Source organism: Canis lupus, chromosome 19, assembly GCF_011100685.1.
Source record: "Canis lupus familiaris isolate Mischka breed German Shepherd chromosome 19, alternate assembly UU_Cfam_GSD_1.0, whole genome shotgun sequence".
Taxonomy (NCBI): Eukaryota; Metazoa; Chordata; class Mammalia; order Carnivora; family Canidae; genus Canis; species Canis lupus.
This window is the reverse complement of record NC_049240.1, coordinates 39,240,780-39,253,041: the sequence shown is the minus strand read 5'-3', so window position 1 is coordinate 39,253,041 and position 12,262 is coordinate 39,240,780. Positions and strand designations below refer to the sequence as shown.

At 36.1% G+C, this 12,262-nt stretch overlaps 1 protein-coding gene across 10 annotated transcripts in view; it reads right to left on the bottom strand.

The window, feature by feature from the left end:
* CCNT2 (cyclin T2) overlaps positions 1-12,262 on the bottom strand; it is a 44,446-nt gene that overhangs the window by 18,744 nt on the left and 13,440 nt on the right. For 5 of the 10 annotated variants that reach the window (XR_005374201.1, XM_038565037.1, XM_038565039.1 and 2 more), the window contains one exon: positions 1,757-1,885. Coding sequence is in view for 4 of the 10 variants with exons in the window: in XM_038565037.1 (XP_038420965.1) it covers positions 1,757-1,885 (129 nt within the window). In the remaining 6 variants the exon portion in view is untranslated. Of the gene's footprint in view, positions 1-1,756; positions 1,886-3,375; positions 3,385-4,536; positions 4,704-5,251; positions 5,394-5,793; positions 5,908-12,262 lie in introns of those variants that run through there. The other 5 variants (XM_038565042.1, XM_038565041.1, XM_038565043.1 and 2 more) reach the window with 4 other exon arrangements.

Genomic DNA, 12,262 nt, shown 5'->3' with positions numbered 1-12,262 from the left:
CAATCTAAACTGAATTACTTCTAATATAGGATATGTAAAGCAAGGTAAAACAAAAAACAACAAAACCCCTAAAAAGACAACAATAACATGAAAGGAGGTAGAGCTTAACTTAAAGTAACACTGTCCAGCCTATAATATAACACTTCACATGGGCACTGGTACTTCAAGACACATAAGATAGGCAGCACCTCTTCAGGTAAGAACACTAAATTCAAACCTGCCTGCAGAGAAAAGGCATATCAACTCAGTCTAAGATATTTCATGTGGTAATTCCTTGATGGTCAGAGTAAGTCAGTGAGTTCTTTTTTACAAACCTTCTGTCTTCAGAAAAGACAAAATACAATCAAAGCAAACCCTCAAATCTCTAGATTAAAACACTTTGGATGTAAAATACCAAAAGAATTTATCGTACACCCACAGGGAAATAGAGGACCTTCTCTTTCAACTTCAACAAATCATTCCCTTAGGGCAATTACTCTGGGAATAAAGAGTATGAAAAATTTCTACCATTATCAAATTTCTTAAATTATGACGACTGAGTAAGGTGATTAAAATAATACATCATATCTAAATATTCAAGTAAGGATATGCTGCTAAACTCAGTGAAAAGCACCTTTCTGTCTCATTATGAAAAGGTCACAAAGATGATTTTTTTAAAAACAGATTTCTATTATTTGAATAATATCAAGTATTTATCAAAAATAATTCTGAATTTTTAAAGTTAATAAAAATTAGAAGAACAATCTCTGAATAATCACAGTCTTTATTACCAAATGATTACATTAGTATCTCACTCCCTTAAAGCCAACATCTAAGATAAAACTTGTCAATAAAAAGTCAGATATATTTTTAAAAAGTCAGATATACTTAATCTGGACCTTAAGATTGAACTAAATGAAAGTGAACGGATACAATCTAGCACTCATTCAGTAGTTAAAAGTTCCTGATAAAGGAACACATCCATAATACAAATGCTGGGAAAGTGAATTTAAAGGTCTAGGGATCCCTGGGTGGCTCAGAGGTTTAGCGCCTGCCTTTGGTCCAGGGCGCAATCCTGGAGTCCTGGGATCAAGTCCCGCATTGGGCTCCCGGCATGGAGCCTGCTTCTCCCTCTGTCTGTGTTTCTGCCTCTCTCTCTCTCTCACAAATAAATCTATCTTAAAAAAAAAAAAGTCTAGAATTCTACCTTCTGTTATAACACTTTAAAATGGCACTTTCAAACAAGGTCTGTTAAAATGTTGATGATGAACAAGTTCTTCAAAACTTGCATTACTCTTAACGAAAATTACAATATAAAAAAAAAACCCTCTCGTGAAAGGATAGTAAAATAGCATCTTTATGTGTCAGTATCAGATAACTATTGGTATACATGCATTAACCAAGAACAACTCTGTATAATTACTATTTACTGATCTAGGGACAAGTCCAGAGGTTTTTCTTTCCTTTTCTTTTTTTTTTTTTTCATTGCTGACAATTTTAGAGGATTATCTCTGGTCTCAAATGGACCCAAACAACAGAGGTGATATGACTTACCCTCTACATATACCATAGGTTTGCTGTGAGGATAATCAGCAAAACATGAAACACTTGTAAACCACCCTTGAATCATAACCTTAACATGATTCAGAATGACACTGAAATTCATGTACATACACAAAATGTTTTGTTAGATTACTCCCTGGTTATTATATTCCTAAATGATAAAAGAAATAATCAGCAGTTGGAAGGCAACACCAATTGAATTATTTTTACATACATCACATTTAGTATCCAGCAGTGGCTCTAGGGGATGAAGACAAGCATGTGCTACTTTGATAACATGTTCAAGTTTTCGAGCCTGTTCTTCCACTTTTGCAGCCAAAAATAATGCGGTAGGTGATATTATCTGCAGAAAAGATAAAAATTTGATGATCTAAAAGTAAAAAATTTTGGAAAAACCTTCTACTTTCTAAGGGAGGGGCGTGCAAGGAAGGAATGTAGTTTTAAAAGTATAAATTGTGAGTTAGGCTATAACAAAATTGATATATAAGAGTTTTAATAAAGTGATTCATTAAATAGAACTAGTTACCTTAGTCTATAAAACCTGCTTTACTTGTTTTGCAAACAGAATACGAAAGGGAAGAAGGAAAAAGACTTCTACTTGGGCTAACTGAAAGAAACTTTATATCATATATTAATATTTATTGTAGAAGTAAAGGGGTTAAAAAAAAAAACTCAAGCAAAATAAAGCCATAGTTTTAAAAAATATGCATAGTAGATAAATATACCCAGATTTTCCTTCGTTTTAGTTATAGCCACTACTTTCTAGGGTTTTTTTAAATGAATCAACAATTCATTGTGTGGCTAAGAGCTATACAATATTGCCTTTGGGACAGAAAAAGGATCTATGAGGCAAAGATTTGGAAGATTTGGAATGTGAAATTGCTACCTAGTGTCTCTATTACTTCACTACAGCAGTATTAAAAGTGGCTTTTTTAAACCAGGATATAACATGTAAGATAAATCAATAGAGTAGAAACATTGCCAACAGGAGATCAAGAAGTAAGCAATTTTTTTTAGCTTTAGTAAGTTTTATGTTCTTGGGATTGAAGTATAAGAACATAACTTTACAAAGATACTAAGAGAAATCAATTTTGATCAATATTTACCCAAAAAGTTAGTTTAATAAACCAAATTAATTGTGGACTCAGAAAATATGCTTATTCTAAATTCAAATAACCTAAGATTACACAGAAGAAATTTCTCATGGGAAGATGATTTCTAAATCTCAAGAGTCAGATTATTTTCCAAGAGATGAATGCCTGAGTCTCACTGTATGGGGCATTATCAATCACTATATAGAAACAATGCCAAAAGAGGGAGGGGAGGAGAGAAAGATATATAAATCATGCTACATGATTTGGGTAGTTAACATGAAGAGAAATTTTCTGATACAAAAAAGTGGACTCTCTTGTCTTTTAAAATAATTTACAAATAATGCCGAGCCATGAAATTTAACCACTGGATTTGGATTTTTGGATCTGAAAGGGACCTTCCTAGTCCAACTGCATTTGCTGATGAGTAAATGGAGTAAAAATGACTTCAAGCAATTCTCTTCCTGGGATCCCTGTGTGGCGCAGCGGTTTGGCGCCTGCCTTTGGCCCAGGGCGCAGTCCTGGAGACCCGGGATCGAATCCCACGTCGGGCTCCCGGTGCATGGAGCCTGCTTCTCCCTCTGCCTATGTCTCTGCCTCTCTCTCTCTCTCTGTATGACTATCATAAATAAATTAAAAAAAATTTAAAAAAAAAAAAAAAGAAATTCTCTTCCTGATGTATACGTGTTTAAAACAGACCTAAAATCAAGTGAGTTTGGCTCTGAACAACCAGTAATGTTACCTTAAAAGGACTGAGTAATTTCAACTTGAACTTTCAACTTATTTCCATCTTTTAAAACTAAAATTACAACAAGGAAAAGATGTAAAAATTGAGAATGCTCAAAAAAGCAACTTCTTAATTTTCAAAGACTTAGAATAAACAAATGTTATTCTTTACAACAGATTTAGTTATGCAACATCAAAATTAGTTAATATTCTTGAAATACCAGCTAAATAGCAGTCACGCATGGGTTTTTCTGAAAGAGAGAGAGTACAAGAGAGTGTTCAGTTATTTCTTCCACATACTAAAGATTTCCGATACTGCTACCTACTTCGTTTGATTAATTCCTTTTCTATTTAAAGGCTTACCTCATTCTAAGGAAAATTCCTGAGTCAGACTGAAGCACCCTTCCTTATTCAATAGGAAGCTGCATATTTCTATTATTGTACTTTCACTGTATTCTAACTTCTGGCTTATTAATTTTGTCTGTCCTACCAGTCTAGGAGCAGCTTAAATATAGAGACTGAATTACTCATTCATGTTCCCATTGTCTCCCATTGTGCAGCTGCTGTTCAATATATTTGTCAAATGAATGCGGATAATCCACATGTAAATATAAAGGCACCGATATTAAATTCAAAGTATTCCAAATCCCACAGTAAAAATCTAAGAGCCAAAACCAAGGTAAGAAATGCAAGAAACAATGAAGATACTCTCAGTTTCCCACGATCTCTCACTTTTTATCTAATTCATGTTTAAGAGGGGAATAGCTGAGCCAGTCATCAAATGCTGGAACTATTTACTAAAGAGTGAAGCAATACAGGCTCAAGTCAAATGCCAAATTAGACTGAACTCAATACTTAAACTTCCTTCCTAACTGCCAGATGATCCAGGATTTCTCTTACTCGTCTAAAAGATACCTCTAATAGTCTCCAATGAGTTCTTCTTGGTAAAATCTCTTAGGATTCCCAGTCACTGCTTCATTCTCTTCAGACTTTTTGTAAGCCTCAATAATATCAAGAAATACTTTCAAACCACACAGCTTTTCTCCTTACAAGTAGTCTCAATGGAAACAAAGTATGTGTACTAGTGAATGGTTCTAAAATTCTACAAATAATTAAAAAAATTAAATGTTCAGAGAGCTAAGCAATGATCTTCAGGGTAGATTCCTGGTTTATTTACCCACACTCCTCACAGAAGTCTTTCTGTTCCCTCTAAATAGGGCTCAATTCTCATCCTCCTCCAGTGCAACACTAATACCCAACACTCTTCCAAAGTTCCTGGTGAAATCCACTAACTCCATTCACATTTCCTCCTCTACAGCCTGCAAACATTTTACTCCATCAGGGCTGTAAAAACAAAACAAAACAAAACACCTTTTTAGATAAATACTTTGCGAATATCCATGTGAGGCTTTAACTTTAAGGATGACTAAGGAAAATAATCAAGCTAGGTACTTCTGTTTTTTTTTTTTTGTATGGACAGCTGATTTTGTTGTATGACTTATTGAAAGGAAAAGAATTCCAAAAGTTTTAAGTAATGGCTATATTATTAGTTGGTCTGTGGCTTTTAAAGGTAAGTATGCTTTTGAAGGCAACAAAAATTAGTGAATGTAAACTTGGTTCAGTCAAAGAATTCACACCAATACTGGAATAGATACTTGGTTCAAATGAGCAAACAACTACAAACTGAGATTTAGTTCACTGGGGAGAGGAACCATGCACTATCCATCTTGCGTTCGGTTATCTAATTTAATAAACTTTCTCAAATTACTATAACTAAAGGAAATAAAACTGACTTTTAAATAGTGTCCAGAATTTGTCAGCCTAGCAGATGTACAACTATTTCAAAGGGATATTACATTCTCAAAACAAGACAAATTTCTACAGAAATATACCATACAAATCATGGAGAGGGGGAGGTAGAGGTGATGAAGCCAGCTGTAGCACAGTAGTCAGGCTGCCTCAGTGGAATCCTGGCTCTGTTATCTGACTAGCCTAGGCAAATTACTTATTCTCTTTGTGGCTCAGTTTCCGCATCTGTAAAATGGGAGAAATAGTATCTGCTTGTAAAATTATGATGAAGATTAAATGAATCAATATATGTAAAGCACTTAGAATAGTGCCCCAGAGTAATAGGACTTAAGTATTATCATTACTATGTTGTAAAGTTAAACTGTGTATTGCTAATGCTGATCTTAAAATTAAAAAGTGATTTAACATGCTTTTAAAAATTCCCTTCTTTCTCGCTCATCATCTTTCTTTCAGTTAAAAGCAATTCTTTAAAGATTCCATGTAATCCTAAACTGATTCAGATACACTAAAATGGTGACACACATGACTACAATGATTACGCATCAATATTCCTTTTGTCCCTTCTCCCTCCAGTTGTTTTCACTCCCTTCTCTTTTTCTCCTCCTTTGTTTGTTTCCATTCCTACCTCTTGAGAATCTGCTTCTCCATCTTTTCTCCTGCCCATTCCTGGTCACTGTCCCCTTTCTGCTCTTGATGCCCTCACTGCTGACATTCTTCACTCTCCACTGATGGCTTCAACCTTGGTATTTGGAAGCAAGGTCAGTTTGAATTAACAAATGCCTGGGTAATTTCTAAATCACTGATGGTGGCTGTATCAGTCAGCTTCAAATGAATCATTCTGGTCTTTATTCATTCAGTAATTAATTTCGTGCAAACAGCTTTTGTGTACATCTGTATTTAAGAACTAGCCACAGCAGCTTTATCACTCAAGTTTAAATTTCCCAATTCAAGAGTCCTAAAAGAAGCAAAGACTTCCATGTACACCTTCTATTTGCTAATATGTCATCAATAGGCTTATTCTAATCTGTTCTTATGTTTCTTTCATCTTTAGGCCCTACAGGCCAATGAAGCCACTTCTGCCCTGTTCCTTAACTGTCCCCAAATTCCCCCACCCTTAGGACTAGGATAACTATTTTCCTGTGCCTTCAAAAGGCTTCACTAACCAATATACAATTAGTTCTAGTTATCACAGCTCACAACTGGGAAATCACATGCCTAAGGCTATAGTTAAAGAAAAATGGTAATGGCATTACTTTAGAAGATGCTCACAAAGGTCTTAGAATAGGAAAAAGTAAGTAGAAACAGACATAATAAGGGGGCAACAGCCCTTCAAAAAAGAAGAAAATAGAGTAAGTCAAAATGTTCATTTGTTCGTTTAACAAAGATCACTAAGCTTGACCAATTAAATTCCAGTACAAGGCTAAGCAGTTTATATCCTTAATTTTGATGCACTGAAAAGACTGACATTCCAGTATTACAGAAAATGTCACTTCCTCAGTCTGGTATTTGTTGTTTTCCTACGCATATGATTATGCATGAGTGTAATGTTGTCAACACTAAATTTAGACTGAGAAATAAAAAAGTCTTCAGGTTAGATATTATTTGGGATTTCTAATTACATCTAAAAGAGAGCTGGTGTAATACAGACAGAAAAATACTAGTATTCAGTACTGCTGAAAAGCAGTGATAATTAAAAGAATAAGGTCTGACTTCCATAGAGTAATTACATGATTTTTTAAAAGTATTTAAATACTTAATGTAACCTGACATTTAAAAATTTATTTAGGGAGCCATGTTACCATTATGAATCTGTTACAAAAATGAAAAAAATTCAACTTAAAAAGTACATGTAGCATTTTGTACTTAAGCCTCTACTCTCCCTTGTAAGCTCCCCACAGGCCAACAAGTCATAGATTATTGTGAAACAAGTTGCAAAGATTATGTATTCAAATATTCCAAATAAATCTTTAAAAGTTCACTTTCCTTCAGATGGCTTAACAAATAACTAATTTTACAGAAGACTTCATATCATGGACAGTATTCCCTAAACTGATCTCAGATTCGCACAATCTCGGCAAAATCTCAACTTTTTTTCTGTAGAAATTGACCAGCTGATCCTACAATTCCTATGGAAATGCAAGGGACCCAGAATAGCAAAAACAATCTTAAAAAAGAAAAACAGAGTCAGAAGACTCATACTTCCTGATTTCAAAACTTACTACAAAGTTATAGTAATTAAGACCATGTGGTAATAGTATAAGGAAAGACATAAAGATCATAGAATAGAGATTCCAGAAATAAACATTTAATTTTATGGAGAAAAAAATATCTTTTCAATAAATGGTATTGAGACAACTGTATATCCACATGCAAAAAAAAAAAAAAAAAAATGAAGTCAGTCCCCTTTACACCATAAACAAAAACTAATTAAAAATGGCTCATAGACAATAACCAGGGAGGAAATTGAAGCAGTCATCAAAAACCTCCCAAGACACAAAAGTCCAGGGCCAGATGGCTTCCCAGGGGAATTCTATCAAACGTTTAAAGAAGAAACCATACCTATTCTACTAAAGCTGTTTGGAAAGATAGAAAGAGATGGAGTACTTCCAAATTCGTTCTATGAGGCCAGCATCACCTTAATTCCAAAACCAGACAAAGACCCCACCAAAAAGGAGAATTACAGACCAATATCCCTGATGAACATGGATGCAAAAATTCTCAACAAGATACTAGCCAATAGGATCCAACAGTACATTAAGAAAATTATTCACCATGACCAAGTAGGATTTATCCCCGGGACACAAGGCTGGTTCAACACTCGTAAAACAATCAATGTGATTCATCATATCAGCAAGAGAAAAACCAAGAACCATATGATCCTCTCATTAGATGCAGAGAAAGCATTTGACAAAATACAGCATCCATTCCTGATCAAAACTCTTCAGAGTGTAGGGATAGAGGGAACATTCCTCGACATCTTAAAAGCTATCTACGAAAAGCCCACAGCAAATATCATTGTCAATGGGGAAGCACTGGGAGCCTTTCCCCTAAGATCAGGATAAGACAGGGATGTCCACTCTCACCACTGCTACTCAACATACTACTGGAAGTCCTAGCCTCAGCAATCAGACAACAAAAAGACATTAAAGGCATTCAAATTGGCAAAGAAGAAGTCAAACTCTCCCTCTTCGCCGATGACATGATACTCTACATAGAAAACCCAAAAGCCTCCACCCCGATTGCTAGAACTCATACAGCAATTTGGTAGCATGGCAGGATACAAAATCAATGCCCAGAAATCAATGGCATTTCTATACACTAACAATGAGACTGCAGAAGAGAAATTAAGGAGTCAATCCCATTTACAATTGCACCCAAAAGCATAAGATACCTAGGAATAAACCTAACCAAAGAGGTAAAGGATCCATACCCTAAAAACTATAGAACACTTCTGAAAGAAATTGAGGAAGACACAAAGAGATGGAAAAATATTCCATGCTCATGGATTGGCAGAATTAATATTGTGAAAATGTCAATGTTACCCAGGGCAATTTACACGTTTAATGCAATCCCTATCAAAATACCATGGACTTTCTTCAGAGAGTTAGAACAAATTATTGTAAGATTTGTGTGGAATCAGAAAAGACCCCGAATAGCCAGGGGAATTTTAAAAAAGAAAGCCATATCTGGGGGCATCACAATGCCAGATTTCAGGTTGTACTACAAAGCTGTGGTCATCAAGACAGTGTGGTACTGACACAAAAACAGACACATAGATCAATGGAACAGAATAGAGAACCCAGAAGTGGACCCTGAACTTTATGGGCAACTAATATTCGATAAAGGAGGAAAGACTATCCATTGGAAGAAAGACAGTCTCTTCAATAAATGGTGCTGGGAAAATTGGACATCCACATGCAGAAGAATGAAACTAGACCACTCTCTTTCACCATACACAAAGATAAACTCAAAATAGATGAAAGATCTAAATGTGAGACAAGAATCCATCAAAATCCTAGAGAAGAACACAGGCAACACCCTTTTTGAACTCGGCCACAGTAACTTCTTGCAAGATACATCCACGAAGTCAAAAGAAACAAAAGCAAAAATGAACTATTGGGACTTCATCAAGATAAGAAGCTTTTGCACAGCAAAGGATACAGTCAACAAAACTAAAAGACAACCTACAGAATGGGAGAAGATACTTGCAAATGACGTATCAGATAAAGGGCTAGTTTCCAAGATCTATAAAGAACTTCTTAAACTCAACACCAAAGAAACAAACAATCCAATCATGAAATGGGCAAAAGACATGAACAGAAATCTCACAGAGGAAGACATAGACATGGCCAACACTCACATGAGAAAATGCTCTGCATCACTTGCCATCAGGGAAATACAAATCAAAACCATAATGAGATACCACCTCACACCAGTGAGAATGGGGAACATTAATAAGGCAGGAAACCACAAATGTTGGAGAGGATGCGGAGAAAAGGGAACCCTCTTACACTGTTGGTGGGAATGTGAACTGGTGCAGCCACTCTGGAAAACTGTGTGGAGGTTTCTCAAAGAGTTAAAAATCTACCTGCCCTACGACCCAGCAATTGCACTGTTGGGGATCGACCCCAAAGATACAGATGCAATGAAACGCCGGGACACCTGCACCCCGATGTTTCTAGCAGCAATGTCCACAATAGCCAAGCTGTGGAAGGAGCCTCGGTGTCCATCGACAGATGAATGGATAAAGAAGATGTGGTCTATGTATACAATGGAATATTACTCAGCCATTAGAAATGACAAATACCCACCATTTACTTCAACATGGATGGAACTGAAGGGTATTATGCGGAGTGAAGTAAGTCAATCGGAGTAGGACAAACATTTTATGCTCTCATTCATTTGGGGAATATAAATAATAGTGAAAGGGAATATAAGGAAAGGGAGAAGAAATGGGTAGGAAATATCAGAAAGGGAGACAGAACATAAAGACTCCTAACTCTGGGAAACGAACTAGGGGTGGTGGAAGGGGAGGAGGGCGGGGGGTGGGGGTGAATGGGTGACGGGCACTGAGGGGGGCACTTGACGGGATGAGCACTGGGTGTTATTCTGTATGTTGGTAAATTGAACACCAATAAAAAATAAATTTATTTAAAAAAATGCCTCATAGACCTAAAACTATAAAACTCTTAGAAGAAAACAAATCTCCATGATCAAGCAATGTTTTCTTTGACAGGACATCAAAGTACAAAGGACAGAAGAAAAATCCTAAAAAATGAAACTCATGTTTTATAGATGAAACCATTAGCAAAATGAAAAAGATAACCCATAGAAGGGGAAAAAATATTTGCAAATCCTATATCTGATAAGGGACTGACTGGTATCCAGAATATATGAAAAACTCTCAACAATTTAATAAAGAGACAATATAACGTAAAAAATGAGAAAGGGGACCCCTGGGTGGCTCAGTGGTTGAGCATCTGCCTTCGGCTCAGGGCATGATCATGGAGTTCTGGAATCAAGTCCCACATCTGGCTCCCTGCATGGAGCCTGCTTCTCCCTTTGCTTGTGTTTCTGTCTCTTTCTGTGTCTCTCATGAATAAATAAAATCTTTAAAAAAATAAAAATAAAAAATGAGAAAGGTAGAGGGGCTCTAGGGTGGCTCAGTCAGTTAAGCATCCAACCTGATCTCAGGGTCATGAGTTCAAGTTCTGCCTGGCATGTAGCCTATTTTTTTTTCCCAAAGGGACAGAGATAAACATTTCTCCAAAGAAGTTACTACAAATGGCCAATAAACACATGAAAAGATGCTTAATAACACTAGTCATTATGGAAATACAAATCAAAGCCACAATAAGACAATACTTTATACTCCTAAGGCTGCCCATAAAATGGTTACAATAATTTTTTTTACAATAATAATTTAAAAAAGACATACAGAAATTAACAAATGGGAAATATGTGGAGAAAGTAGAACCCTTAAAACACTGCTTGTTGGGAGGGTAAAATGGTGCAGCTATTTTGGAAAACTGTGGTTAACTCCTCAAAATGTTTTTTAAAAAGCTTTCCAAGAGGGATGCCTGGGTGGTTCAGCAGTTGAGCATCTGCCTTTGGTTCAGGTGGTGATCCTGGGATCCGGGATCGAGTTCTGTATCGGGCTCCCCGCAGGTAGCCTGCTTCTCCCTACGCCTGTGTCTCTCATGAATAAAATAAATAAAATCTCAAAACAAACAAACAAAGCTTTCCAAGATTACTGAGGTCTAGAGTTACTATACAACCCAGCCATTTCACTCCTAGGTATATACCCAAGAGAAACAAAAATCTAAGTCCACACAAAAACTTGTGCAGGAATGTTCACAGCAGCATTATTCACAATAGCCAAAAAGTGGGAAATACCCCAAATGTTTATCAATTGATAAATAAGATGAGGTATAGCCACATGATGGATGGAATGTTGTTTAAGCAGGAAAAAGGAATGAAGGTTTGATGCATGCTACACCATGGATGGATCTTGCAAACATTATGATAAACGAAAGACCACATTACATAATTTCATTTACATGCAATGTATAAAAAAGCAAATCTATTGAGAGATCGAGAATGGCTGTCTATTATCTGAAAGGGGGAGAGAAATCAGTGAACTGCTAATTAGTACAGTTTCTTTTTTGGGGTGACGAGATTATTATAAACTTAGATTGTGAATGATAGCCATACAACTCTATAAATATACCCATTAAGTTGTGCATTCTGAATAGGTGAATTTTAGGGTCCATGAATGATCTCAATAAAGCTTTTACTTATACATATATTTTAAAGATTTTATCCATTTATTCATGAGAGACAGAGAGAGAGAGGCAAAGACATAGGCAGAGGAAGAAGCAGGTTCCTCACAGGCAGCCTGATGTGGGACTTGATCCCTGGGCTCAGGATCACGCCCAGAGTCAAAGGCAGATGCTCAACCACTGAGCCACTGGGTGTGTCCCTAAAGCTTTTTAAAAATTTAAAAAATTTTTTATTTTTTAAAGATTTTATTTATTTATTCATGAGAGACACAGAGAAAGGCAGAGACACAGGCAGAGGGAGGAGAAGCAGGC